Here is a 26,048-nt window from a genome sequence, read left to right as displayed (position 1 = left end):
TGTCTTGGGGCACGTAGCTGGAATTTGGTCAAAGACGGGGTGATCAGGTCCAGGTTTCAGGGCTTGTGCTCAAATCAAAACACTTACATGCAACATACATTTGTTTTCTTTTCTCAGAATTGTTGTATAATGATTTTCTGTGGTTGGACAACATCAATTGTTCTCACTGAAACATGTCAGAAATAAAACAAGGCACGTTCTCCCTAGAAACAAGACTCTGGCCATTGACTGTATAGAAATGTTTTTATGGCACAGCGTATAAGAAATATGTATACACAAATACATAACAAGTACACTAAGATTTTTACAATATTAAATGTATAATATACAATTCTACAGATATCTTACATACAAAGGTGGATGCAGAGCCTTCGCTGTGGATCTGCCTGTATTTTAAAACTCCATTGCCTATTAGTGTCGTAGAGATATAAAACCATGACTGGAGAATAACGCCTCTAAATATGGGCAAATGTGTAAATATCTTTGAAATGTTATAGTTGTTGTTTACAACCGGAAAATACAGTTTCCATCCGATTAGCTGCCATGATGTTGGAAATAAGTTTACTTGTAGTCCTATGAATTATGTATTTCGTACAGGTAATTTGCCGAATCATTTTACGCTACATAAGGGACTCCATAAGGCACCCTGTTTACTCATGGCTAGAAATTAAGTAAATGGGCAAAGGAAGCACTTCACAACTCGAAGGATATTTCCCCAAAGTGATTGTAATTTCTTTAAATGGCATATAATATGACTGAGAGCTTATGTACATGGAATGAAGAAGGGCCTGCCAGGTGCCCTGTAATGTTTATTTATCACCCAGCTGCTGCTTGCTAGCAAACCAGGAACCTCAGAACGCGGGCTGCATCTACTGAGCTGCATGTCAGCTGCTTCCTCTTGCACCTCTGGTTAGCAACATAATTCCCTTTATTTTAATTAAAATCTAATTGCCTGCATGCAGTCCCCCACCCCCACCTTCAATCTCTTCTGTGCATCTACTCTTTCACTGCTCAAGTGCCACAATGGAAACAGAAAAGGGGTTCTTTCTACTTGGAAAGAGCTCCCTTTGTTTTCCATGGCAGACATTTTTCTTTATTTTTAAACAACTGTTCACGATCCAAGTGTGTTGTCTTCTGGGCATGAAGGAGTTCTTAAAATAGGAATCACTTCCTTCTGCATTAGCATGCCAGACTTTACTTTACACCGGTGTGCTAATGGCGATAATGACTGGGACGACAGGCTGTCAAAGGTTTGGGTAGCTGAAGAGCACCCACTCGGCCCAACTTATTCTTTCATGAGTTTCGGAACAGGACTCCTCAAAGGCAACACCACACTTAAATCTCACATGTGCTATCGAATGGAATTTGCTTTAATTAGAGCATACCACAACAGGGAAGGGTGTGAGGCCATCCCCAGAGGGACCCGCCAATTGTTTTTTCACCCACATGATTTCATGTATTTATCATTGCGATTCATTCGTTGAGAGTAAATAAAAAGGAGAGAGTATTGGCAGACAGTATTTCAACTGAGCAAACAAGTCCACTGAAACACATGCCATTCTGGTACATATGCATGTACTATTTACTGGTAGTGAGTGTCCCCTGCTATGTGCCTTTCTGAAAAGGGAGGGCATCTTTTTAAGGTGAAGCTAAATAAAGCCAAGTCCGGATCTGGTGTCATGAACTGTGCCCCAATCTCCCTTGATTATAGGGGAGATTAGTGGTAAAGCACTAAGAGGCCTACATCATCACACAGCTATATCAATCGGTTAGGTAGGGTGGAAGGCCATTATAGTTGAATCAATATAACTCTACATTTCTCCAATTGACAGGGAATGGAATTTCAAGATGTCTTGGAAGAGAAGTGTACTGACATTCATTTTACAATTCAACGAAAGAGCCGTCAAGGTCCAAAGCCATGGTCCACCACTGCTCCATCCAAGCATTCTTCACTCATTTCTGCAGCTGTGCCAGCTGCAATGTTGACTTAATATCTTGAAATCCAGGCTTTATTAGAGATTATGTCTGCATAATCGAAATACCCAGGGGTGATTCTTACATCACAGAACCCAACATGGATATGAACATTTCTAAATGTCTGAATGCTCATGACTATTTTAGTGGCATGTGGGCAGGTGTTTACGAATTTGTGGATATATTAATTTCAAATGATTGTTACTATTCAGTACCTAACACCTATTACGATAATCTCCTTAAGCATTTTGCAGAATTAAAAGGGAAATCAATTTTGTTTTATTAATGGTAACAATTCATCTGGCCATAATGGTGTGTTATTTTGCCAGTTATTATGGAATAAGGCATCAAATATAACTGCAGAGTAAAGTCCCTGTCATAGTCCATGTGTTATGCAATGGGTGCCATGCTTCTCTGAGCCATACCCCTTGCACGCTCTTCCCAAGATTTCATGGTATGATGGTATGCTATTAGTTCTGCAAGTAAACTGGTTAAAATAGTGAAAAAGGACAGTGAGATTTTATAGGCCACTCAACAGTGGTAACCTGACCACCTAAAATGGGATTAACAGTGTGTTTTCACTGTTGGAGTAGCCGAAGCAATACTTGGATACAATGAGAGCAGGCTGTGTCTCCACTGTACATGCCACGAGTGTGGCAACATTTGGAGTTTTGCATCCAGTTCTGGGGGCCGGAGTGAGAAACTGAAAGACAGATGTGAGACAGCCCAGCCTTGCGCTGCCAACTCAGTACATGGTTTTAGTCCTTTGAGGTGCAGTCAAGGAATCTACAGGTTTACACACACACACACACACACACACTGGAGGGATATAACGGAGGTATTCTAGTTTTTGAAAAGAATAAGCAAAGTTCCGGAGGCAAGCGTGTTTCAACAGAAGCACATCTATCGAATTCAAGGGCGCGATGTGACACTGGTGAGGTAGAGGGAAGCTCAGGAGTTGCATTAGAACGTGTTTATGTTGACTAGTGATTGCAGGGGACTATCTACCAGAAGTGGTACAAAATGAAGTGGTGACTGGATTTGAAAAGGCGTGGAATAGGCACTGTCGTGCAGTAGTGTGGAGAAATCTAGTGTCAATGACGTGGGATCTGCAGAATGTGCACTGAAACGGGCATTGCCGATGGACGTGAGGATCATACTTGCTGAAGGGCCCAACGCAGCTCTGAGTTTTATCCGCACATAATTGCAAATTCATGTTTACATTTGTGACCGTATCACCATCAAGTGCAGAAAGACGTTGCCTAAAGGTTGTACATCTGTTTTTCTCCTTGCATTGCTTGGAATTTCCAATCTTGGGCACGTAAATGCACTGAAATTCAAGAGGAGAACCAAGTTGGTTTCCTGGGGAAAAATCTGTGGTTTCATTGGCGAGTTTCCTCTTCATGGACTGAGGGCACAATTTGCAAAGTTGATTTTCTTTCAGGGTGCCACGATCCCACACTGAATTCCTCATTCACTGGTAATTATCGAGTACCTGATAAATAAGCATTGGTCCTTTTTTATTGTACATTATGTACACATTTATTTCAATTCTAAACATAGAAAAATAATCAATTTCCTAGCTTGAGTGAAAGTACAGTCATGTTGGTGAGTATGTCCTAGCTCAGATGATCGAACATCTTATATGAGCAATGTGCAGAAACCAGACGCAGGGTGATCTAAGAGCTGGAACTATCGTCGGCTCAGTAGCTCCATGAATGTCATATTATCATTCAGAGAGACTGTCACAGCGAAATGGCACTGGTTTCTTCAGCTGACATGTTGGAATTGCTTGCAATGTTTTTGTTGCAAAGTCCAAGTGGGAGCAAGGGTGTGCCTGTGACACCACAGCGGCTCTGTTGCAAGTTGATTCCCACGCAGTCCTGCACGTGGAGCATGCTCAGTTATGATGAACAATGTTTTGTCGCAATGTGACAGGTAGTTTTAGGATACCAGAAACTGGTAACATAGTCACAAATTGCTTGCTAATACTATCTTGCAAATCCTCTGATTCACGTAATGGACTGGTAAACACTTCTTGTGTTTTAAAATCGTCACGGGGGTCGGGGGAGGTACTCAGTCCAGAGGCTCTTGCTTTATCCTGAGTGAGGATGGAATTGGCAGTACCCGTCTGTCCTCACGGCACAGGACATACTCACTAAACTGGGAGGAATCGACGCCGCCTCCACAAGATGCCACCACGTTGAATCCCTTTTGAAATAATCTTTCAAGAACCTACAATTCAGAAAAGTGAAAAGAGATTTATTTAACCACTGTAATCAACAATAGAAATGGCATAATATATAAACCTATAGCAAGCTGTCACTCTAAATTCGGCACATATAACACTGCATTGTAATGTCTAAATACATCATTTTATTAGATATGCAAGTGACAGTCATACAATTGGCTTCGGATTTGTAAAACACTTGAACTTTGACAAACTGAAGTACCTTTAGTTATTGATCCCTATATTTTGTCCTTGTGATTGATGTATTATGTATTCTTTTCTGCTTATACTATCCTAAGCGCTCTAGATGTATATATGTGCAAGCATATATTTGCAAATGGTAATTTAGTACCCAATCATAATCCGCAATGTACAAGTATGAAAGGTTAGGTCCACCTTGTCAGAACTCATCTGTGAAGCTTTGAGGTTATACAGACCTGACATTCAGTACAACAATCATCTTACCAGCCGATCAAGTTATTCCTAAGCTCTGTTTACAATATGCTATTCAAAGTACCCAACCAAATCATGCAGGGCTTCTGTGACATTAGGCAAATCACCTGAGAACAGCCAAAACAGACAGTGAATGGGATACCTAGAGATACAGACTAGGGGTAACTCATCGAGCCCTCTATATCATCAAAAGGCTTGGATTGCCTCAGAGAGTGGGCTTCTATTCACTCAGTTATAGAGATGATTATTGCAGGTGTGACCCTGGGCTCTATGAGACCTCTGACATTCCTCTAGTTTCTCCTGGAATGGAACAATGAATACTGAATTGCTATTTATTTGGTGATACAATATTGTACTCTTTCGCATTTACACCTCTTGTTTGAGAAATCTATTAAAGAATATTTTTCCCCAGAGCAGTCGCCTCCCAGTTGGTCTCCCCAGCTAACAAACTCACTAATATCACCCGACTGCCAGAATCACTCCATGTTTAGAGTAATGGCATTATACGATACCATAGGATTATTCATTCTTTCATCCTCATGGTACAATGGTTTTTTGTTGTATTGTGTACGGTTTACAAAAAACCTTTACAATTGTATCAATCAAGAGTAAAAAATAAGAAAAAAAGGTTAAAACCACAAATTCATTACATTTCAAAATTAAAACCACACATTCATTAGATTTCAAAAATTTCCTCTTAACTATTTCAACTTATTTATTTATAAAATTTGGTTTAGTTGCAGTGCACCTTTTCAAATATTTATACTTATATAAACAGTAATCAATCATATATACATACAATAGCGTAAAATAACACAAAGATATAAAATCATACTAATATTAATAATAACACTAGGGTACAGGTTACATTCATCAGTTCCGTTACCCCAGCTGAAAGGATATTTATCGGTACATAATTGCAAAATAATACCGCTACCTCACACACACATACATTCCCACTCAATGTTAAGAACAAAGTGTAGCCACATACTTAAATACAACCACAGGTCATACATAACCCATGACTTAATCTGAATTACAGATACATAAATATACCACCGGCAATGATATCAATCTTTGTTCCCAATGCCTTTGTGAGTTTCTTCGACTCGAGGTAGTACCATTTTTAAGAATTGAACTATCGCTATCTGTGCACTCTCCCTTGGATTCGAAAACAACATTTGCCATATTTGATCATTTGCCACCTCAGTGTGGATTGCAAACACATTATCAAAGCATCTTGCCCGAACATTCTTTAGAGCACAACATTCCACCAACAAATGTTGTAGGCTTTCCCTTTTTTCCGCTGATAAACAGCATCTACAATAATTTCGATCCATTGGAATCAGTTTCCGCCTACACAGGAAGTCACGGGTACCCCATAGATTAAAACTGAACCTTAAATAGTCAGCCAGAACCTTCGGTGACGGACATTTCACTAAATACGGCGCCATCATTCCATGACGCTTTATTCCAAATGTCCAGATATTAAAGTGTTTATATTGAGTACACTTAGCTAAATTCCTAGCCCAGTCTGCTTGAAAGAGTTTCTCTTTCGCACGGTCAGGGTTCGCAATCAACAGATCAAGAGACACATCAGCCTCAGCCAAGTAATCTAGCACATAGTTCCGCCATGTTTTAGGGAAAACGTTTCTAGATTTTAGCAGGTTATAACCAATTACTTCTAGAATAATTCCGCTTTTTACTCCCAGCAGGCATTTGTGTAGAAAAGCGCATTGTCTCCACAAAGCCTGAGAGTAAAGGGATAGCAACCCAAATTCATGACGTATTAGAGCGATTGGGACTGCATTGGGTAGGACTAAAATCTGCTTCCAGTCCCTTGCTTCCAACCCCTCCCAGTAATGGCATTTATCGAACAGTCTACCCTCCACACCATATAGCATATTTGGCAACACCTTCATTTTATAGAAGGAAACCACGTGCTTCAGGGAGAATTTCCCAAATGTATTAATTAGAATTCTAGACTGTGAAATTAAGTGATGCAATTTGTTCCCGGCAGATGCCACCTCAGCAGATTTGATTTGTCTATTGGTAATGTCTATTCCCAAATATTTGTATTTGGACACCCTTAATAATTTGATATCTTTAAGCGTCCATGATAAAGCAGGGAGGAGGTTCTTGGATCCCGCGGTGGCAGAACAACGTGACGTTAATCATACGTTTATTTGCTTTGACATAATCCCCCAACCGTGCCAACATTCATTGTAGACCTTGCGGCGTTTGCGATAGTAACACAAGGTCATCCGCATATAGCAGATAAGGAATTTGCTGATCACCAATCCTCGGGGCATCACCCTTACAATTCGCAAATTCCTGGCACAGATCTAAGAAAAAAATTAAATAGAAACGCTGCCAATGCACATCCCTGTTTTAGACCACAATGGGTCTCAATTTCGGGTGATAACTTCCCATCTAAGCTGATTCGCACTCTCATTGATGTTTTGAGTGAAACAAGATTATTAATGACGTACTCTTCTAGTTTTTGAAACAACCGGGTTCTATCCACTGAATCGAACACGGCTCTAAAGTCAATAAACCCCATATACAGGGGATGCCTTCGTTCCGCCTGCTGGGCTTTAATCATACTCAATGTTATTATATTTGGAATGGTTCCCAGGCCCTTTACAAAACTTGTTTGCAGAGGGTCTGTTAGTTTTTTACTCTTTACCCATGCCTGCAATTGGCCCAAGATTAGCCGACAAAACAATTTCCCAGGAACATCGAGCAGAGAGATGGGCATATAACTGCTTGGATCTTGTCTATCCCCCTTTTTATATATTGGGATTGTTATCGCCTGTGTCCATGAACTGGGAAGCATCTGGGATGCATTTACTAACAGAAAGATTTTTATACAATATGGATGCCCATAGTTCAGGATATTTTTTAAGCTCAAAGTTAGAGAGGCCCTCAGGGCCCCTAGCCTTTGAGTTACTAGCCGAGTTGATCAGGGATGAGATATCAGACAGCTCAAACTACAAATGAAAGGTGAGCGAGGGAATGACTTGATCGGATGACTCTTTAGAGACCGGTCGAGCATACAGTCAGGTAAAATGGGCTTCCCATACATGTATTTGGACTGCACTCGCCTGCAGGACCACTTGAGGGGCAACAACAGAATTGTTTATAGCAGACCACATCTTTGCAATATTTTTGCCAGCTAAGATATGGTATAATGCCGCACGATGGCCTCTTACTCAATTTCTATAGGAGGTTCTCAACCTAATGATTAAAGATTGCCTCAAATGCGCAGCTTCTTTTTGCACAGCTCTCAGGTCAGCGCGTAATTGCGCTTTCCTTTCTTTCACCTCCTCATCATACGAATGGAGATGTAGTGCTAATTGTTTTCTTTTGCCAGTTTGTTGCTGAAACACCTGGAGTAGGTCAGATTGCACATTGCTAACATTCCCGACCAGTATGCCATAATCAGGCAGACCTAGTCCCAGCAGTCGCTCCAGATTAATTACTTCGTTCTCCGACCATCAGAGTCTATTCCCTCCGGCATTCACTACACACACAGCTTTCATGGGCTCATGGTCATGTCTATCGCTTGTTGGACCCGCGACCCATTTTGCCATAAGTATATTATTGTCACTTGCCTCAGATTTGGACACACAAAAGTTCGTTACTGCTGGCCACAGGGCCTCATTCACATAAATATAATCAATAGTTGATTTACTTTCGCCCTTTTGCCAAGTCGGAGCTGGGGGGATATCTGTTTCAAATGCCCACTTGAGAGCCATTAGTCCTCTCGCTTTCACTAAAGAGGACCACCTTCTGAATCGTGCTTTATTTTTATTGCCAAGCTCACTCAGGCAATTTAAATTGAGATCACCTGCCAATACTAGTGCTCTTACATTTTGCTCCAGGTCTAAGATTGCATTTAGATCATTAAAAAAACTATCGTCAGACATGGCAATTGGGTTCCAATAAATATTCAAAATTGTGTATCTTTGATCACCAGTGAATACTTTCACCAGAATCATATATTTATTTGGCATGGCCCACAATTCCGACGACAGCCCACTACCCATCTTTATCGCTGTTAAGATCCCTGAACTTGGACAACCAACCGCAGGTTTAATTGCGGGATTTCGGTACATTTCATGGTTATCCCAAATGGGGACGGCGGTGAGCCACTTCTCCTGAAGAAGTACAATATCACAATTACTCAAATCGCTATGGTCGTTATTTATGAGATGGCTAAAACCCCTGGTATTCCAGCTTATCAGGGATATCTGATTTACCCAAATCCCCACCTCACATTACTTCTGTGTTCCCATACGGCTACTCATACAAGAAGTAAAACGGGGCTGTGATTTCTGTACTTTCATAGTTCCCCCCACATCACCCCTCTGCATGCTACTTAAATGACATCGGGTGGTCGACCTTAATATTGGGTCTGGCACAGTCGAAAGAACAAATCCCAGAGCATATAGATCTTCTTTGGCCTGCCAGATTACATTTTGCACTACTCGAGATTTAAACCACAGATTTACATAGTTTAACTGGCCCTTCACAGAGAATTCAACTAATACCATATCAGAGGACACAACATCATCTAATTGTGGGATCTCAGAAAAGATTGCCAACACTGCCCGCCTATTTAGATCATATTGTGTACAAGGCGGCCTCCTACATGCCAGGACTAGTGCATACGGTGCAGGCATGCTCCTAACAGGGAGCTTCTGGTATATCTCCCCATTGTGAGGAATAGTGACGGACGGGGCTAGTACCTCTGATTGTTGATTATGTCCTTGCATCTTATTCAGGCCACTCTCAATTAAGGACATAATAGCCCCCGACATATGTTAAAGATCTCCATTGTTTCCTTTTTACATACAATACTCTTGGGATTGGATGTGAACACCACCACCTTAAGGTGGGGTCGGCACCAGAATCTTCTTAGGCTCTGAGGTCACTTCACTTACTAGAGCTATTTTTTCGGGGATGTTTTTACCCGTACCTACTTCATCTGCCCCCTCCGAGCACTGTGACTGCGGACCACTAACAGGAATTTGTTGGCTATTTAAACCACCAATTGAGCTCATTTTGGGGGGTGGGATTAGTAAAGCTGGAGTCAATCCGATCATGTAGGCATCAACAGTTTTCTGAATTTCCGACCGCTGTACAGCAAGGGTTGAGTCTTTTACCCCTAGGTCGTGGTTCGATTCCGCCACTGCCTTTAGACTTTGGGTTGCCTCTATATTTGTTCTTTTACTCACGATGCAATCTTTTTTTGATAACACCTCCATGAGATCGTCCAATGGAGGATATTCCATTGCATGGGCTGGGGCAAACTTCAGGGACTCATTTCTTCTCTCAAGGGCAAGCAGTTGATATGTTTTCTCAATTGCCTGCAATGCTGCTGTGGAGGTACGTTTTGGAACAGTGATCGCCTTAAAGAAGTGTTTTACTGAAGATTTCCCTATATTTTTCATGATCTGTTGATTCTTTTGGAGTTTTTTGGGATGTTTTATTATCCCCAACATTTCCTTTTTTATTCACTTGACTCGCTGGGGGCACAGCTGTTACTGCATTCTTACCATTTACCTGCTCACGTTGTACTACACCACTAGCAGAAGGCAATGTTTTCAGTCCATCACTCCCCACATGTACCAGTCCCAGTGCTCCACTTGGATTTTCAAAAATGATATCATCAAAACATGGAATTACTGACTTAACCGCATAGGGCTTTTTGTTCGCATAAGGAACATTTCCGAGAGTTTGACTGATATCTACACTGCTTTCTGTTTGCAATGCCACCGAGTTCATACAGGACATCAATTCACATGTTGACACTCTCTTATCCAATACTTTCACAATTTGGCATGAATTCCTCCCTTGCCATAATTTTTTCGAAGAATTCACTCTGTACACTTCGTTTCTGTTCACATATGGTCAAAAATCTAGACATAGATGCTAACGCAAGATTCATAGACTGTAAAGCAATTCCCCATACATTGTCCGACTGCTGAATGATCACAAAGGTATTCATACTAGTTGTTGATTTTATCGCTCCTGGGGCATCCTTCACTGAGAGAGAGTCACTTATACTGCTCTCAGAGAATATTACTGGAGACACTGATAGATTTTTGGGTAACAAGTTATCGGAAAAGACTGTCATTTGCATCCAAATCTATTACCACAACATCCCCTCGGTCCTCCACCCGTTCGTAGGGCACTGCTGCAACCAGCTGCGGTTGCCCTGATACAGGGACTGAATGTAGTAAAGCAGTATCTGATATTGAGCACTCCCCCCATAAAAGTTCTTGAATTAACAGAAACGGCATCGAGGTTCCTTGTCCCAAGCAATTTTTCCATCCCTATCGCTCCCGTCTCACAGCTGCTTTGGGGAGTATTCCCAACTTGAGCACGGAACGCAGACAACGAGCCATTGCAAAATGTACGAATGTCCGTGTTTCCCACTGTACTATATTTCGATCCGCCCTGTCTAGGGGTGGAGCACATGAGCGCGGCCTCACTGGGTTTTCCTATGCACCCAGCTTTCACACTCTTTAATGGGTTATGTGCGGGCATACCTGATTTCAAAGTTAGGCGGGTCATAGTCTCAAGACCGCTTGCTTACACAATACACTTCAGAAAGTTACAGAGAGCTCCTCGGCTGCCCCGCTGCCACGACCAAGCGGCAAAGTGGGACACTACGGGACTCACTCGGGTGAGCGTGCACGTGCATTATTTTATAGTCACTCCCACAACGTACAGCAAAAAGCCTAAACAGAACGGAAAAAAGAGTGTACATAATGCAAAATTAAAATGAGTGTCAACTATAAAGTCCTTGAAGCGGTCTTCACCTTGTGGGAAACAGAGTCTTTAAATGATTGAAACGCCGTAGTCCGAATTTGGATTCAGTCCAGAAAGATGCAGAGACGTCTGCGGCAAAGCGGGACTCTCCGGGACTCACTCGGGTGCGCGCACGCGGTGCCCACGCGTGCTCTATTTTATAGCCACTCCTACAACATACAGCAAAAAGCCTTGTGGGAAACAGAGTCTTTAAATGATTGAAACGCTGTAGTCCGAATTTGGATTCAGTCCAGAAAGATGCAGAGACGTCTGTGGCAAAGCGGGCCTCTCCGGGACTCACTATTTCAACTTAACAGACTTTAAAATGTACTTTTTATAGCAATTCCCTTTTAATATTAAAAATCCCTTCAATGTTAAAAATCATCATTAAGTACATAGTAATGACACATTAAAAAAGTGTATTTAAAAAAATAAAATCTGATTAAGTTCAACGGCATGGAGTTTAAGAACCAGAACTTAAGCACCTCTTCCAGAGATTATCATCATTCATCTGATCAATACTCAGAAACAGTTTACCCAAGAATGCCATTTAGGGCAGTACAATAGAGAACCAAATGCTTAAGACTCTCTTGTTCGCTCTCAATTTGACAAAATCTGCACTTATTAATCCGTCCACTTCTCAAGAGAGTCTCTCTAAGTAGGCAGAATATGAAATCTAAATTTTAACACAAAGTTTTTAAGGTAGCGATTTGGGAACAAATTTAAGTATGGGAGTACATACCATCTTTTTTTATGTTCCTGAATTAAATGTGCCATAGAAGGATAAGCACGGAAGGATTCTACCATGTCTACCCAATCATATTCAAAGAGGGCTTTTTTTAACCCGATCTGGGGATAGAAATAAATCCTCCTGTTCCAAATTCAATTCACTCAGAAGGTTTTCACAATCATTCTTCAAACAATACGTTTGGTACTCTAATTTCCCTCCTCCCGGGGGGGGGGGGGAGATTTCCATAGCATTTTTCACTGTACTGTAAATTGATCCTTCCTGTGGGTTCATAATAGCCTTATAAAGAGCCAACATTCTCCAACTCACTCCTACTCTCAAAGAGAGTAAGCCAAACTCATACCTAATAGCCGACAGTAGGACTGATTTAGGAAGGGTTAGGACACGTCACCAAATGGCAGCTTCCACAAGGTCCACAAGTGTTAAACATAACTTCTTTCCACCGTTATATACCATAGATTAACTTTGGAACGATCTTCCCCTCATAGAAACGAATAGCTGGCCTAACTGAAAATTGTCCAAACCGCCTATCAAACTTCACTAACTGGTTCATGAGGCAATTTACTTTTTGTATTAGGTAGGAGCATAGGCTAACTCTCAATGGTTGTACATTAATATAGAAGCCCAAATAGATGACACTTAACAACCGTTTAATTCTGACATGAGCCAGAACCCAGCTCTCTACAGATGTCTTCCTTCCCCTCGCAAATCTCAAAATGTTTGTCTTATTTGGGTTAATTACAAGATGATTGCTATCTACATAGTTCTCAAATGGAAAATATTTGCAGTCTTAAACAGCTGATGGCGAAATGGCGGATGGTAAGAGATGTTATATTTATGATTCAAATTTTGGTTGATAATTTGTTGGGGCTGCAATAGGATTGGCCGGTTGCATGTGGACTGCTGAATGCATCAAATAGTTATAACAAAAGAAAAAAGTCCAGTCACTCAGATCTAGTGCTCCAAAATGGTTTGGTAGTTTAATTTCTTTGGTTGACAGTGTTTCTACAAAATATTTTCCTCATTGCTTTGCAATATCGTTCCCTCGACACGTGTTTCTCCACAGTTTTTGTGGTTCCTCAAGAGGGTTAAATTCTTCAATGACAATTTCTGTAAGTTTACAGTACTTGAAAATGAAATGGAAAATATAAAAAGGAAAGTAAGTGGATAAATAGCACAAATTGTTTCGTTTTTGCATATCAGTCATATTGACACAGACTGAAAGTATACTTGATTGACAATGTACAAAGCAGAAGGATCTAAGGATCAAAAAAGCACATAGCATTTAACTCTGGCAATGTGCGCACCAGTAGCAATTAACGTTGGTAAATTGTGTGGTAGGATTCAGAATATGCAAACTTAAGATTAGTAGAAGTGATATCAATGAACCGAGAAACTGCCTCTGATCTCTTTCTCTTTTTCTTTGTCTTTCCTTTTTACATTTTACATTTCATTTTCAAGTACTGTAACCTTACAGAAATTGTCATTGAAGAATGTAACCCTCCTGAGAAACCACAAAAACTGTTGTTATGAATCCCCCTTGTCAAGTAATGACTGAAATAAACCAGCGTTGCTAATGTTCAGTGGTAGTGTGACACAGACCATTGACTTGTTTTGGGGACTTCTAGTGGGTAACTCGGGCTGGATGGATCCCTGTGCCAGTGTATGATGGGCCTCGTGGCTGTTTGGGGAGGATCGCCTGGTCACCCAAACATAGCCCCCTCGAGCTGGCAGGAGTCCATCACATGTGCACATCAAGTGCTCCTATAACTTTAAGAGAAAGGTCAATAGGGCAGAAAACACAGAGGCTGCCCAACACACAGGGTCAGGACCCTGTTCAGCATGATAGACTAGCAAGGGAACCCCAAATCTACAATTGCCAGGTTCGCACCCAGCAAACCTTGTTTTGTAGGAAGGAGAACACACAGCAGGTGGTAAAAGAAGGAGAGCTTAAGAGGTTGGAAGGAGGAGAACAGAAGGGGACTGAAGGAAGAAGACAGCAGAGGTTGGATGGAAGAGAGCAGTAGGAGGTTGGAAAGAAGAGAATGCCAGAAGGGGGACAACAGCAGAAGTTTGAAGAAAGAGAAATGCAGAGGTTGGAAGGAACAATACGGCAGAGGATGGATTGAGGCGAACAGCAGTGGTTGGAAGGAGGTTGACAGTAAAGGGTAGCCAGAGGTAACTAGCAGAGATTGGAAGGAGTAGAACAACAGTGGGAGGTGCCAGGAGGAGCGGTTAAGGTAGTGGTTGGAGGCAATTAGCAAGCGAAGACAAAGCAAAAACAGAGAGAAGATGTCTGGAAGGTTTGGAATTAATCAGAAACCTCTGGCAATTGCTCTGGGCAACGTTCTTGACCTGCCAAGCCATAACAGAAAGGGGAAGGTCCTTATTCCAACCAGGCTTGGCCCCACCCCCAAAGGGGCAGTCCATCCCCAACTATTGAGGTGGGTCCTGTCACTGCTGGTCCAAGAGACCCAAGCTACTCCTCACTGATGATGCCCAATGAGGCTGAAACATGTCTGGGATTGCTGGTGGTCTCAAGCAGAAGGGATGTGATCCAGCAGTTTGGGCTGGACTGCCCCTTTTGGGGTGGGACCAAGCCTGATTTACATATGATCTTTCCCCTTTTGTTGTAATGGCTTGGCTGGAGAGGAATGATGGTCTGGAGGGTTCCCCAGAGCCATGCCAGAGGTGAGCATTAATTCTAAACCTTCCAACCATCACTTCCTTTGTGTTGCTTCAATCAGCAAGGGAAGGCCATAATTCCCGGAAGGAACGCCTAAGACTAGCCAGTCCAGATAGACAAGGAATGAATGAGGGCATGACTTGCCAATGGAAGAGGGTAGGGGTGAGGCCCCTATCTGAAGCGGTCAAGCCCATTGTGTGAGGTGAAACAAGCATCTGGCAGGTAGCAGGGAGGCCCATGCCCAGAAGACACTTAGGGATGAGTGGAATATGGTAGAGATTGGGACACGGAAGGGGGGGGTGACATGAGCCTCAGAATCTCTCCTGTAGATATCAGGGCGAGAAGACCTCATGTGCTCTCCCGACCACGTGAAACTGAAGTCCAAACTGCGGTACACCCAGTGACACAGATGCAACAACATCTACAGACCTAGCTGGAAGACTGGAACTAATGATGTCCAGGGCAGCAGAATGCCACAAAACAAGAGACCAATGGTACACATACACCCTTCAATTCAGCGAATGAGAGACTTTGAGTACTGCCGAAACAATCCTCAATAAAAAGTTTGATGATCGTTTAAGGAGATGTGTTTTTTTGGTTTTGAGCTAATCCTAATGCAGAGAGATGGTGATAGAACTTCATTTGAATTACAATTTTCTTTTGAAAATAGCTGCTGAACCAAGAGGGGAACCAAATGTCTGTTTGGGGGAAGATTTGCTTTGTTTTGTCCAATCTTTTCCCTTCCAAGAGAGAGAGAATAGAAGGTGGCCCTAGTTTGGATGGCTCGCCCCCGGGGTTTATTTTCTGTGCTTTTGTTGAGATTGAAAAATGGCTAAATAAGGAGTAAAGAAGAGACCCTAGAAGTCTCAAAAACAATGTGTGATCTTGTCACTGATCCTTGTCCATGGTAAGAAAGAATTAGTAGTGATTTTTATGTGTGTTGAGCACGAAGATGTGTTTCGTTCTTTGGTTTATGTAAGATTATGCCTCTGTGGTGTAGCCATTTACAAAGTAAAGAATTGATCAAAGTTGTATGTTAGTAGCACAAGCATGTTTTTTAACATGTGGCCGCATTTATTAGTCTACTGATAACAAGGGATTTCAAGCATAGTCCGATTCGGGCACAAGAGCAAATACAGCGCTATACAAAATGGGCTAACTGTATGGGCCGAGTGGTCCTTGGCTCTCTGTAAAATATGCAGTGGTTTTTTGTCGACATTCCAGCAAACGTGGTTTGTGGCAGGTGTTAACTTGTGCATTGTTTCTTCCTGCTTGGCCATGGCTCTTTTATCGATGGTTTTTACAGTACCAGAGGAACAGATCACTTTTGTGCACACCCATGCAAACATTCTCCACACCACTGGGAACAGCCAAGAGGTGGCCTTGGTCGACCATGGAGACCTCTGGCTGACTCTCCTGTTATGCACTTGACTGTAAGTTCTGCCTGGTGTTCACCTTGGTTACCACCCAGCAGAAACCCCCCAACGGGCAGTTCCTACACCTGTACACATTGAAACCTGTCAAGCCTGTCAGTGCTGAAAAGGACATATAACAGTAAACCCAGGGTGGGGTCACTTGCCCCTTCACCTTAGGTTTCCACAACGCATTAGGCTGTTGGTGCAGTGAGTGTTATGATAAAAAAAAATACTTACTTTTGAAGACAGTCCCCCGCATGATAAGTGTTTCCCATATATACCGCACTTTCTGAATTTTAGATCACAAGTCATGGGGAGAATTAGTACCACTGACCAAGCATAAGTCTGATTTCTGAATAGCTTGACTGGTGCAAAGAACTCCCTTTTCTACTGAGTTTGTTTGTGCTCCTTATGTTTATACAAAGCTACCTCAAGGCTGCCTTGATCAATGACCATAGCCTGCACACGTTCACACTTCTTTCTTGCTCTTCATGCCTCACACATGCCAACCCTCCCGATTTAGTTGGGAGACTTCCAATTTTGTTAACAAAAACGTTGCTATGTTTTACTACCTTAACCTAAATCCTAATATAATTCTAACTCCAATGCAATCGAATGTGGAAATTCAATTCTCCCGATTTTTCTGAGAGAATCGCTTTGCCAGGTGCTGAAAGATGTTGGTATGTATGACACCTCGGTGTAAATTGAGCTCTCATTTGCTGTTACGTAACAGAGGCAGGTGAGGGTATTAGGCCCATGGCCTGAGGAGGAGAAACTGGCAGCTGTACCCGACACTATGAGAACACTGGAGACGCCATGTTAGTGAGTTCTTCTGAAGTTCTAAGTACGTCATATATTCTGCACTTTGTGATGCTACATCCCACTGCTTCGTTTCAGCTTTGAGGTCCTATTTACCTGCTTTTCCCTGGAAGCATCTTGCTGAGATCTGACACGTCTCTTATGTTTGTACGCAGCGTCCTTTCTTTCTAAAGCCTGCTTTTCCTGCAGCGTGCTTGTGATGCTGCTGCGTGCTGTGATCGCTCATCTTGCTGTCTGATGTTGCTGCTATTCTGGGTTTCCTGCTTTTGCCTTTGTTAACCTAACATACCAATATCATTTGACTACTGCTCCGTTTTGGGTGCTTTCTCCTAGAGTGTCTCTTTTGGCTTCTCCATGTGGCTGATGACTGCCCCTTCTACAAGGGAAAATCATATGAGAATGTTTGTTATTGAACTGTATCCAGGCACTTCCTGCAGCAAGGGCAAAAGTTAGGATGCACAGTCAGTTTAACTAGTGTTACCATATCACCCGGGACACCCTAATCCATGCCTGGGCTTTGCTTTTACTTTAGTGTTACTTCAGTCAACATTATTCAGTGTAGGTTTCCCTAAAGAGCAACTCCCAGAACGCAACAGGGAGAGAAAGGAAAGCCCAGCCTTGGGACATGGTTTCCTTTATGACATGGAGTCATTTGGCAAGCCCCGCCAGTTCCATATACATGCATGCCAACTTTGTGGATTTCCTGGGATTTCTTCTCAGAAAGCAGGAGAATAAAAATGTTCCATTGAATTCCATTGAGGTATTATTTTAGGAGGGGGAAAGTAAAAAAATAGCAACATTTTGTATGCAAAATTCGGGAGGGTTGACATAAGTGTGAATACTGGTATCTTGTCCACACCCTCTGTGCCAGAAGAGCTCCAGTTTCAAAGACATAACACCGTGTTTGGTGACATAAATGACAAGGAGAATGGGGTTTACAGCGAAGACGAGGAGCAGGAGTCTTAGGCAATGACTCGCTTGCCTCCTTGATACTGATGGACTGTCCACCCCCCTTGCATACATTAGTGTGGGAGGCATGCTCCTGCCACTAAGCAATGACGGGCTCCCCGCTGTGGCTGCTGGGAGCGAATTTCACCGAGACAGGCCCTTCTCTGTGAAATGATCAAAGAAAGCGAATGACAGATTCACCATTTGTGAATTTGTGATGCGCTTTTAAATGCGCAGAAACGCCCCCATATTTGCGCAAAGGGGGCTGAGGAGCCGGTCTGAATGCGCACATCTAAGCTGCCCTCCTCACTCAGATGCTCCTTTTTTGGTACAGATGCGATGAGCTGGCACATCTCCTCACCTGCGGCCAAAAAAGTTTAGAGAACGTAGCCCTTGGTCCCAACATGGAGACACATAAATGTACCTGGGTAAAGAAGCTGATGCGCATCTTGGCTATTAGAAATTGCTCGAAATTATTATTTATCTTAAAAAGAAAATGAATCGCCCTCTACTAAAAAATGCACACATTATTTAGCCCGTTGGGAAATCGGTGCTACCCTTGTCACTAGAAAATGCTAAATTTGTGGACTCGCAGTGTAGCAGAAACCTGCTCTTTGATACCCATTGTAAATAAAAAAATACAGTTCACGCCGTTTTTAACACGGTCGTAAAGAAAAGTTTGAACCAACTGCGTGGCTGGATCTGCCAAGGCAGATTATGAGGAAGGTACAAGTGTGAACGCCCAACGAGACTTGGAAGCACAGATGAAGGATTACTACAAACTAGAACGCGCCTCACTTGGCATCAGGGTATTGCAGCGAGGCAGTCACTGTGCAAACACAGCACATATCCAGCCAACTGCGTTGGAGACTTCCACACGCTGGCACCGCGCGTTTGTTTTCTAAACCGTAGCTTTTTGCTTAACTCGAGGGTTAAGGCCTTGCGCATGGTAGTCTGGAATGCCGAGTCGGGGCAAAACGATGGGAGCTGCTGCTCGTTCCCGCGCGGCTTTGGCGAGGTCGTGAAGGAAAGGCGCGGATTCAGCTGGCTGAGGTACAGGAGTGACGCACGCAATCAAGCGTCGTCTGCCAAACCTCGCCGATTTTTGGCCCGCGCTTTACACAGGCTTAGTTTGTTCTTAGCAAGTAAAGGCCTGCAGGAGAGAGGATGCATTCCCTAGAGGTAATCTACACACAGCCCTCCTGCAGGGCGTTTGCACCTGGATTTCACCCCAGAATTAAGGTAAGGAGGGACATGCACATTTTAACAGGAGAATAATGATAGCACACAATGCGATATTCCTCCCACTTAAACACTGTAAAAATAGGTGGTGTTATCACTTAATTTTTTTAAAAGACACAGTTTATTGGTACTGGAACAATGAAGGGCTGAGTCGGCCCTGCCAGGATTTTAATCTATGTCCTGGGTGCCAAAAAGAAATGTCTCTGGCGAGAGCTTAACTCTCTGCGCTATCTTACTGGGAACATCCTGCATTTTTAGGCAGTTATCTAGTAGAAAGCATACCACACACAAAAATAATGGACCAAAAAGGCAATAACAGGACACAGTGGTGTAATAAAATGTGCGTGTTATAAAACTTGGAAATTAGCAAAGTATAAAAGGCTCATCCTCAGACTGGTCCTAACTCTGGAGTGGGTGGGTTCCATTCAACATCACATTAAGCCAGTGGTTTAAATGGAAATACAGAAGTGCTTACTGATGAGAAGTGCCGGTACTGCTCCATTAAATGTATTGGCTTTCTGCTGAGAAGTGCCGGTACAATGTCTTCGAAAATAAAGAAAACTGCAGGTACTCAGGACCAGCAAGTACCTGCCCATTTAAAGCACTGCATTAAGCGTTGCTTTTGCATACTGCACCCTAAGCAAGCAAGTTAAGCAATGTCTTCGCTCAATCTTCTAAATTACCCCATTGAGAGAAAACAGCAAAATGAAACCACTCCACACACGTTTGGGGGACAAAGGAGTTACTCTCCCTCAAGAAAGAGCTGAGTGAGAACCAACCAATAAGGAAGTAGGTCTAGAATATGTAGATTAGGCTGCAATAATAGCAGAGCTCCTTCCTCTGGTACTGCTCTTGTGGCCCCAATGAAGTGAACACATCCTCTGGGCTTTGTGGTACGAAGTAGGAATAGGAGGACAGGATCCCATGTGTCCGCGGTTTCCCGTTCCTAGTATTTCTGCTCCCCATTTTTTGTTGGGATTATTTGTTTGTTTTTACAGGGTATGCGTTGCTTGTAAAACACTCATTTTTAGGCTTGACTTCATTAGAATCTAAATGAAATGTCTGGGAAGTCACACCAGCCCCTTAGTTAAAAACTATCCTAAAGGTGCATCAATGTTGTGGAGATTCCATTATTATTTGAAGAGAGTAGTAGGCCACAAAACGTGCACTCACCAGCCGCGGGTGATAACTCACTCTTGGCGAGTAAGAACTTGTGTGCCATGTGCATTTGGGTAGATAACATTGATGGCAGGGGGCTAGTGCATGTATGCTTGGCTAGTAGCTTGAAAATCAAATGTGTACTCCCGGTGTAAGGAAAGTCATAGCAGTGGGCCTCATTACGGGTCCGGCGGTAACCCTGCCGGTGCTACCGGTGGGTTGCCGCCGGACCCATAAAAAACTTACCGGCAGCTGACTTTCCGGTGCCACCGAGCTATTGCAAGTCCGGCGGCCGGGAAGCCAGGCGCCAGTCATTTTGTTAATCTCCATTCCCACTCTACAGGACTCTATGGGAATGGGCACATGGGAACCCCACATCTACATTTCACCACTGCTTGGGTGGGCACCAGCTACCCAAAGCGTTGGGAAGAACCCTGACCCAATGAATTGTTTACCATGCGAAGCCCGCCCAAGTTGGTACTTCCATTCTACGGAACTGGAACTAACTGTGTGGGTACACAGAAGGCAAGCACATTGCAAGTGGTGATCCTTATGTGCTGGACAGTGCGCTCCTGCATAGAAAGCAGGAATGCCAAGCACAGTGGAGGGTGTACTGTGCAAGCGAGAAAAGGAAGATGGGTAAGTGGGGTGGACCAGAGGAAACACACTGTGATGGGTATGATTCTGGGAAGAATAACAGGCAGAGCAGTCGCCTTTTCAAATTTCATTGCAAGCGAAAGTAGTTCTCTTCATAACAGAGAAGAGGAGGGCCGAGGGAGAGTTCCAGAGGGCTGAATCATGATGTCCTGTCAGAAGCTCACTTGCAGTAGATACAGAGGAACTGGAGGATGAGAGGGACCTTGCATGCTAGTATCTCTTGAGGGCCGATTGGATCTAGACGAATGCTTTTACTTGTGCCACTGAAGTGTAGGGTGTTGGAAAAGATGAGGAAGGCATCAGTACTTCTGTTATTAGACCTCACTGCAATGATCGTGTTGCTTAAGAGTGACAATGAGACTGGCTTGCTATGAATAGACGGGTGCATTTCTGTTGCTGAATGGGATCGGGGAGTACGAAAAAGGTATTGGGGTACCACCTAGAAAATTTGGCTTCCCCCTATTTTTGTGATTTTCTTTTTACCAAAAAAACCTCAAAACTCCCTTACCACGAAAATACATTTATAATAGGAATTTCACCTGTGCTCTCAAATGGAACATGGGTGTTGGTGCTAAGTGTTTAAGGGCATGGGGGAAAACAAGGTTTGGGGGGGAACCCCACAGAAAGAGAAAAGAGGGTTTCAAGTCAATGCCAAAATCATAAAAAAAGAAAGAAAAAATAAAAATGTGAAACTTCTTCTTAGACCCAAGCATATGATAACCTGTACCGTGGATGCTTAGTTATCAATGAGTAAAAGTACAAAGATTCCACTGGGCTCGTTAATTCGGTAGTTGGAGGTCTTGATTGATCTGGATATCTACAGCGAGTAGACGATCAAATCAAAAGCCTACATTCTGAAATGATTGGATGGGAGGGAGGCAGCACCAATGCTAGTCATGGTTAACCTCCTCCGTTTTCCCCACGTTTGAAGAATCCGTGTGGAGAAGAATTTGTCGAGCATACTTCTCATGGGGAAAGTTTTGAAACATAGAATAACCCTGCAGGGTTTTACTCACCCTGTTGGTAAAAATAATAATACTGTCCTTTGCTGGTGAATGATGCTTTTATTGCACAAACAAACTCAATGAATAACAAACATTCATGAAAAAGTGGTTCGAGAGAAGAGGAAAATATCCCTACATCTGTACAGTGTGGTCCATGAAAGAGCGAAGTGAAATGTCGCTCGCCCCTTAGCTTCGACCATCATCAATGCATGTGGTCCCTGAAAGAGGGAAGTGAAATGTCGCTCGCCCCTTAGCTTCGACCATCATCAATGCATGTGGTCACTGAAAGAGGGAAGTGAAATGTCGCTAGCCCCTTAGTTTCAACCATCATCAATGCATGTGGTCACTGAAAGAGGGAAGTGAAATGTCGCTCGCCCTTTAGTTTCAGCCATCATCAATGCATGTGGTCCATGAAAGAAGGAAGTGAAATGTCGCTTTCTCCTTAGTTTCAACCATCATCATTGCATGTGGTCCATGAAAGAAGGAAGTGAAATGTCGCTCCCCCGCTTAGTTTCAACCATCATCATTGCATGTGGTCCATGAAAGAAGGAAGTGAAATGTCGCCCCCCCCCTTAGTTTCAACCATCATCAATGCATGAGGTCTATGAAAGAGGGAAGTGAAATGTCGCTCGCCCCTTAGCTTCGACCATCATCAATGCATGTGGTCCCTGAAAGAGGGAAGTGAAATGTCGCTAGCCCCTTAGTTTCAACCATCATCAATGCATGTGGTCCATGAAAGAAGGAAGTGAAATGTCGCTCACCCCTTAGTTTCAACCATCATCAATGCATGGAATCATAATTTCAGTTGAATCATGAAGAAAGCTTAACATCTTCTCTACGTTTCTCTGAGGGTGTGGGGGTTTAGTCCTTGGACCACAGCCACCCACAGTGTGGGCAACAAAACAGACAGAAAGTATTAAAAAAACACAAAAGAAAAGGCTGAGGTCCGATTGCAGGGCCTGGGCCATACTTAGGCAAGCAGAGCAGACCGCAAGCAACCTCAGTAAATTGATTAACCTGCTGTGGAGATGTGTGTGTACCAACACATTTAAAACCTTGCTGAGCCACTCAGATTCCAATATTTGTGAGGTCAATTAAATCAATGACAAGCCTTTTGGATAATGCTAATTCTGTCAAAAAGGTTGCACAGTGAATAGACACTGCGGACCCAAGGTTGTCTGCTGTTGATGTTTTGGGGAACATAATGTTCAAGTGGGCTTATTGCTCACCTGGCCTTCTTCAAAGTTGGCAATAGCTCTACTTGAATCTAGGCTCCCTCAGTTTCTGCGGCAGAGGGGATGGTCTTTGCCATTTTATTTAGTTGCTATGAGTTATTTTTTTTATTTGTCATAGTGATCACAGCGAAGAACAAAAAATATCCTTTGGGTTACTATTAGTTTGACGTGTTGGCATGATGACAAACAAAACAGGATCAAGGAACGGTAAAGGGAAAGAAAATGAACATGGAAGGATGCAGTGACAGCGTTTGCTTTGGCGAATGAGTGGAAAGATTGTGAAAATAAAGAAAAGAAAGATGTTATGTTAAGGGAATTTCTAAAGCGCACGGCCACTCGAAGGTATCATGGCACCGGAGAGGAAAAGGTACGTTACCACAGCCAATACAACCCGTCGCCTGAAACAGATATGTTTTAACAGCATTTCTGAAGGACAAATGTTTGGGTAGATTTTTTTTTTATAGCAGGCAGGAGCTAATTCCATAGCTGAGCCACCGCTATGGATAACTCTCGACCCCCGTCCACCAGGGATTTACTGGGAACCAAAAGAGGCCCTGGAAATAATTTTCAAAGTGGCCACATATCACACATTTACAGCAAGCTCAACCATTTTCCCAGAAAATTTGGAAATGCCACACAAAAGCCATTGTTCAGAGACTACCGGGAAATCTCCAGAGTGCCTCATAGGCCAGTACACCCCTGCCGTCCGCACACGACGGAAGGGAGGCAAACAGAGTAGATCAGCCGAGGCGGATTGCAAACAGCGCCTAGGCAAATACCAGGTAAACTTTGTGCGTAGATATTCCACACTCTGATCATGCAGAGCCCAGTGGGCGATGCATAGCGCTTTAAACCTGATGCGCGGAGCCACCGGGGGCCAGTGAAGGGCCCGCAGAACTGCTGAGATATGTGCACCTGTGGCAATGTGGGCTGCTAGGTTCTACAAAAGTTGCAGTCGCAGGACCAAACAGTTCGGCTGCACCAGATCGCGGGAGTTACAATAGTCTAAACGACTTAACACCAAAATTGCAACCACCGGTGGGCGGAGGGGCGGTATCATAGGATGTACTTTTTTCAGTATTTTAAGCTGAAAATGGCCAGCTTGGCAGACTGTCGCTACTTGGGCATCCATTGACAGGGACGCTGATAGAATCACAGCCTGATTTTTCACCTTCACCACAGGAACTGGAAGGGGGCCAAGAGAAGCGGGCCAGAAAGAGGACACCCAGAGTGACGGACCGGGGGAGAACCCATCACCAGAACCTCAGTTTTATCACCATTCAGTTTAAGCCAATTGTGATTCATCCCGTCCCCTATGGCCGGCAGGCACCTCTGAAGGCCTGACGACACCGCAGCCTGATCAAGATCTAAACGGATCAGAAGATGGGTGTCGTCAGCATAAGAATAGCACCCGACGTGGAAGAAGAGGATGAGACCCACAAGTGCCCAGATGTAGATATTAAATAGAAAAAGGAGACAGAGAAGAGCCCTGCAGCACCCTGCAACTAAGATGGCAGAGGCCAGATCCAAAAGGGGGCAGAGAGAGAGAGTCTGGGAAAGATCAGCCAGGAACGAGGAGAACCAGGCCAGCACTTGCCCAGATAGGTTGGACAGAAGGGTGGGGTTGGTCGACGGCGTCAAACGCCACTGAAAGATCTAAAAGAATCAGGGCTCCCACCCCTCCTGTGTCCAACATCCTGGCCATATCGCACTGGACAGACACCAGGACACTCTCCCTGCCCCTGCCTGCCCTAAAACCAGACTGAGCATGATCTAGGAGGTTGGACGATTCAAGGAATGAAGAAAGTAAAGGTGTCACCAGAGACTCCAAAAGCTTTGTGAGGAAAGGTAGAAGAGAGATGGGACGGAAATTAGAAAGAATAGATGGGTCCAGTGCCAGTTTCTTCAGAAGAGGAATAACCGTAGCAGCTTTAAGCTCTGGCGGGACCAGCCCTGTCTGGCACAAGCCATTAATTGCCACTGTGATCTCTGTCAGGAGGTCAGGGGAGATCTTCTTCATAACAGCCAAAGGGAATGTGTCGGCAGGGACACACGAGTTGATATTCTGAATGGCAGCAAGTACGGTCTCTTCCGAGAGCCTAGGAAAAGATGACCAGCCCGTTAATCTGGCCGAACCCATCGGTTCAGGCAGATTATTCTCACTGGTAGGAATATTCGCCTCCACTGAGATGTACCCACGAATAGTCTCAATCATTGTAATAAAAAATTATGACAATGCGTCACACAATTCCTGGGTGGGCGTGATGTTGGGAACCAGATTAGCTGATGAAGAGAGAGAGATTTAACTGCTGAGAAAAGAGCTTTTGGTTGGCATAAGGGGACTCAATTTTCTTAGATACAGTGTCTTTGCAGCAATAATAGCTGACGAATAAGCTGCCGAACAGACCTTGTACTGTATTCTACATATAGGGTCGTAAGCCTTATGCCATTTTCGCTCCGCCTGTCTCAATGTGAGCCAGACAGCCTTCAAAAGATCAGAAAACCAGGGCTCTGATGGCAGCCTGCGCGGTTGTATGAATCGCAGTGGAGCTACCAAATCCGCTGCCTCATGTAATGCGTGAGAGAGAGGTAGTAGGAGCTGCCTTGCACTTAGCATCAACAGACAATACCATACTTTGAGTATCGGCCGTGCGCCA

At 43.5% G+C, this 26,048-nt stretch overlaps 1 protein-coding gene across 2 annotated transcripts in view; it reads right to left on the bottom strand.

Moving 5' to 3' along the window:
• Positions 1 to 229: 229 nt before the first annotated feature.
• Positions 230 to 26,048, bottom strand: part of KCTD15 (potassium channel tetramerization domain containing 15) — a 167,521-nt gene continuing 141,702 nt past the window's right edge. For both annotated transcript variants that reach the window (XM_069639340.1, XM_069639348.1), the window contains exon 5: positions 230 to 4,209. In XM_069639340.1, the coding sequence (XP_069495441.1) occupies positions 4,051 to 4,209 (159 nt within the window). In that variant the 3' untranslated portion in view covers positions 230 to 4,050. The remainder of the gene's footprint in view (positions 4,210 to 26,048) is intronic.

This window comes from Ambystoma mexicanum, chromosome 1q, assembly GCF_040938575.1.
Source record: "Ambystoma mexicanum isolate Mex_15411 chromosome 1q, UKY_AmexF1_1, whole genome shotgun sequence".
NCBI lineage: Eukaryota > Metazoa > Chordata > Amphibia > Caudata > Ambystomatidae > Ambystoma > Ambystoma mexicanum.
The sequence above is the reverse complement of the archived record's forward strand: the minus strand, read 5'-3'. Positions and strand labels throughout refer to the sequence as shown.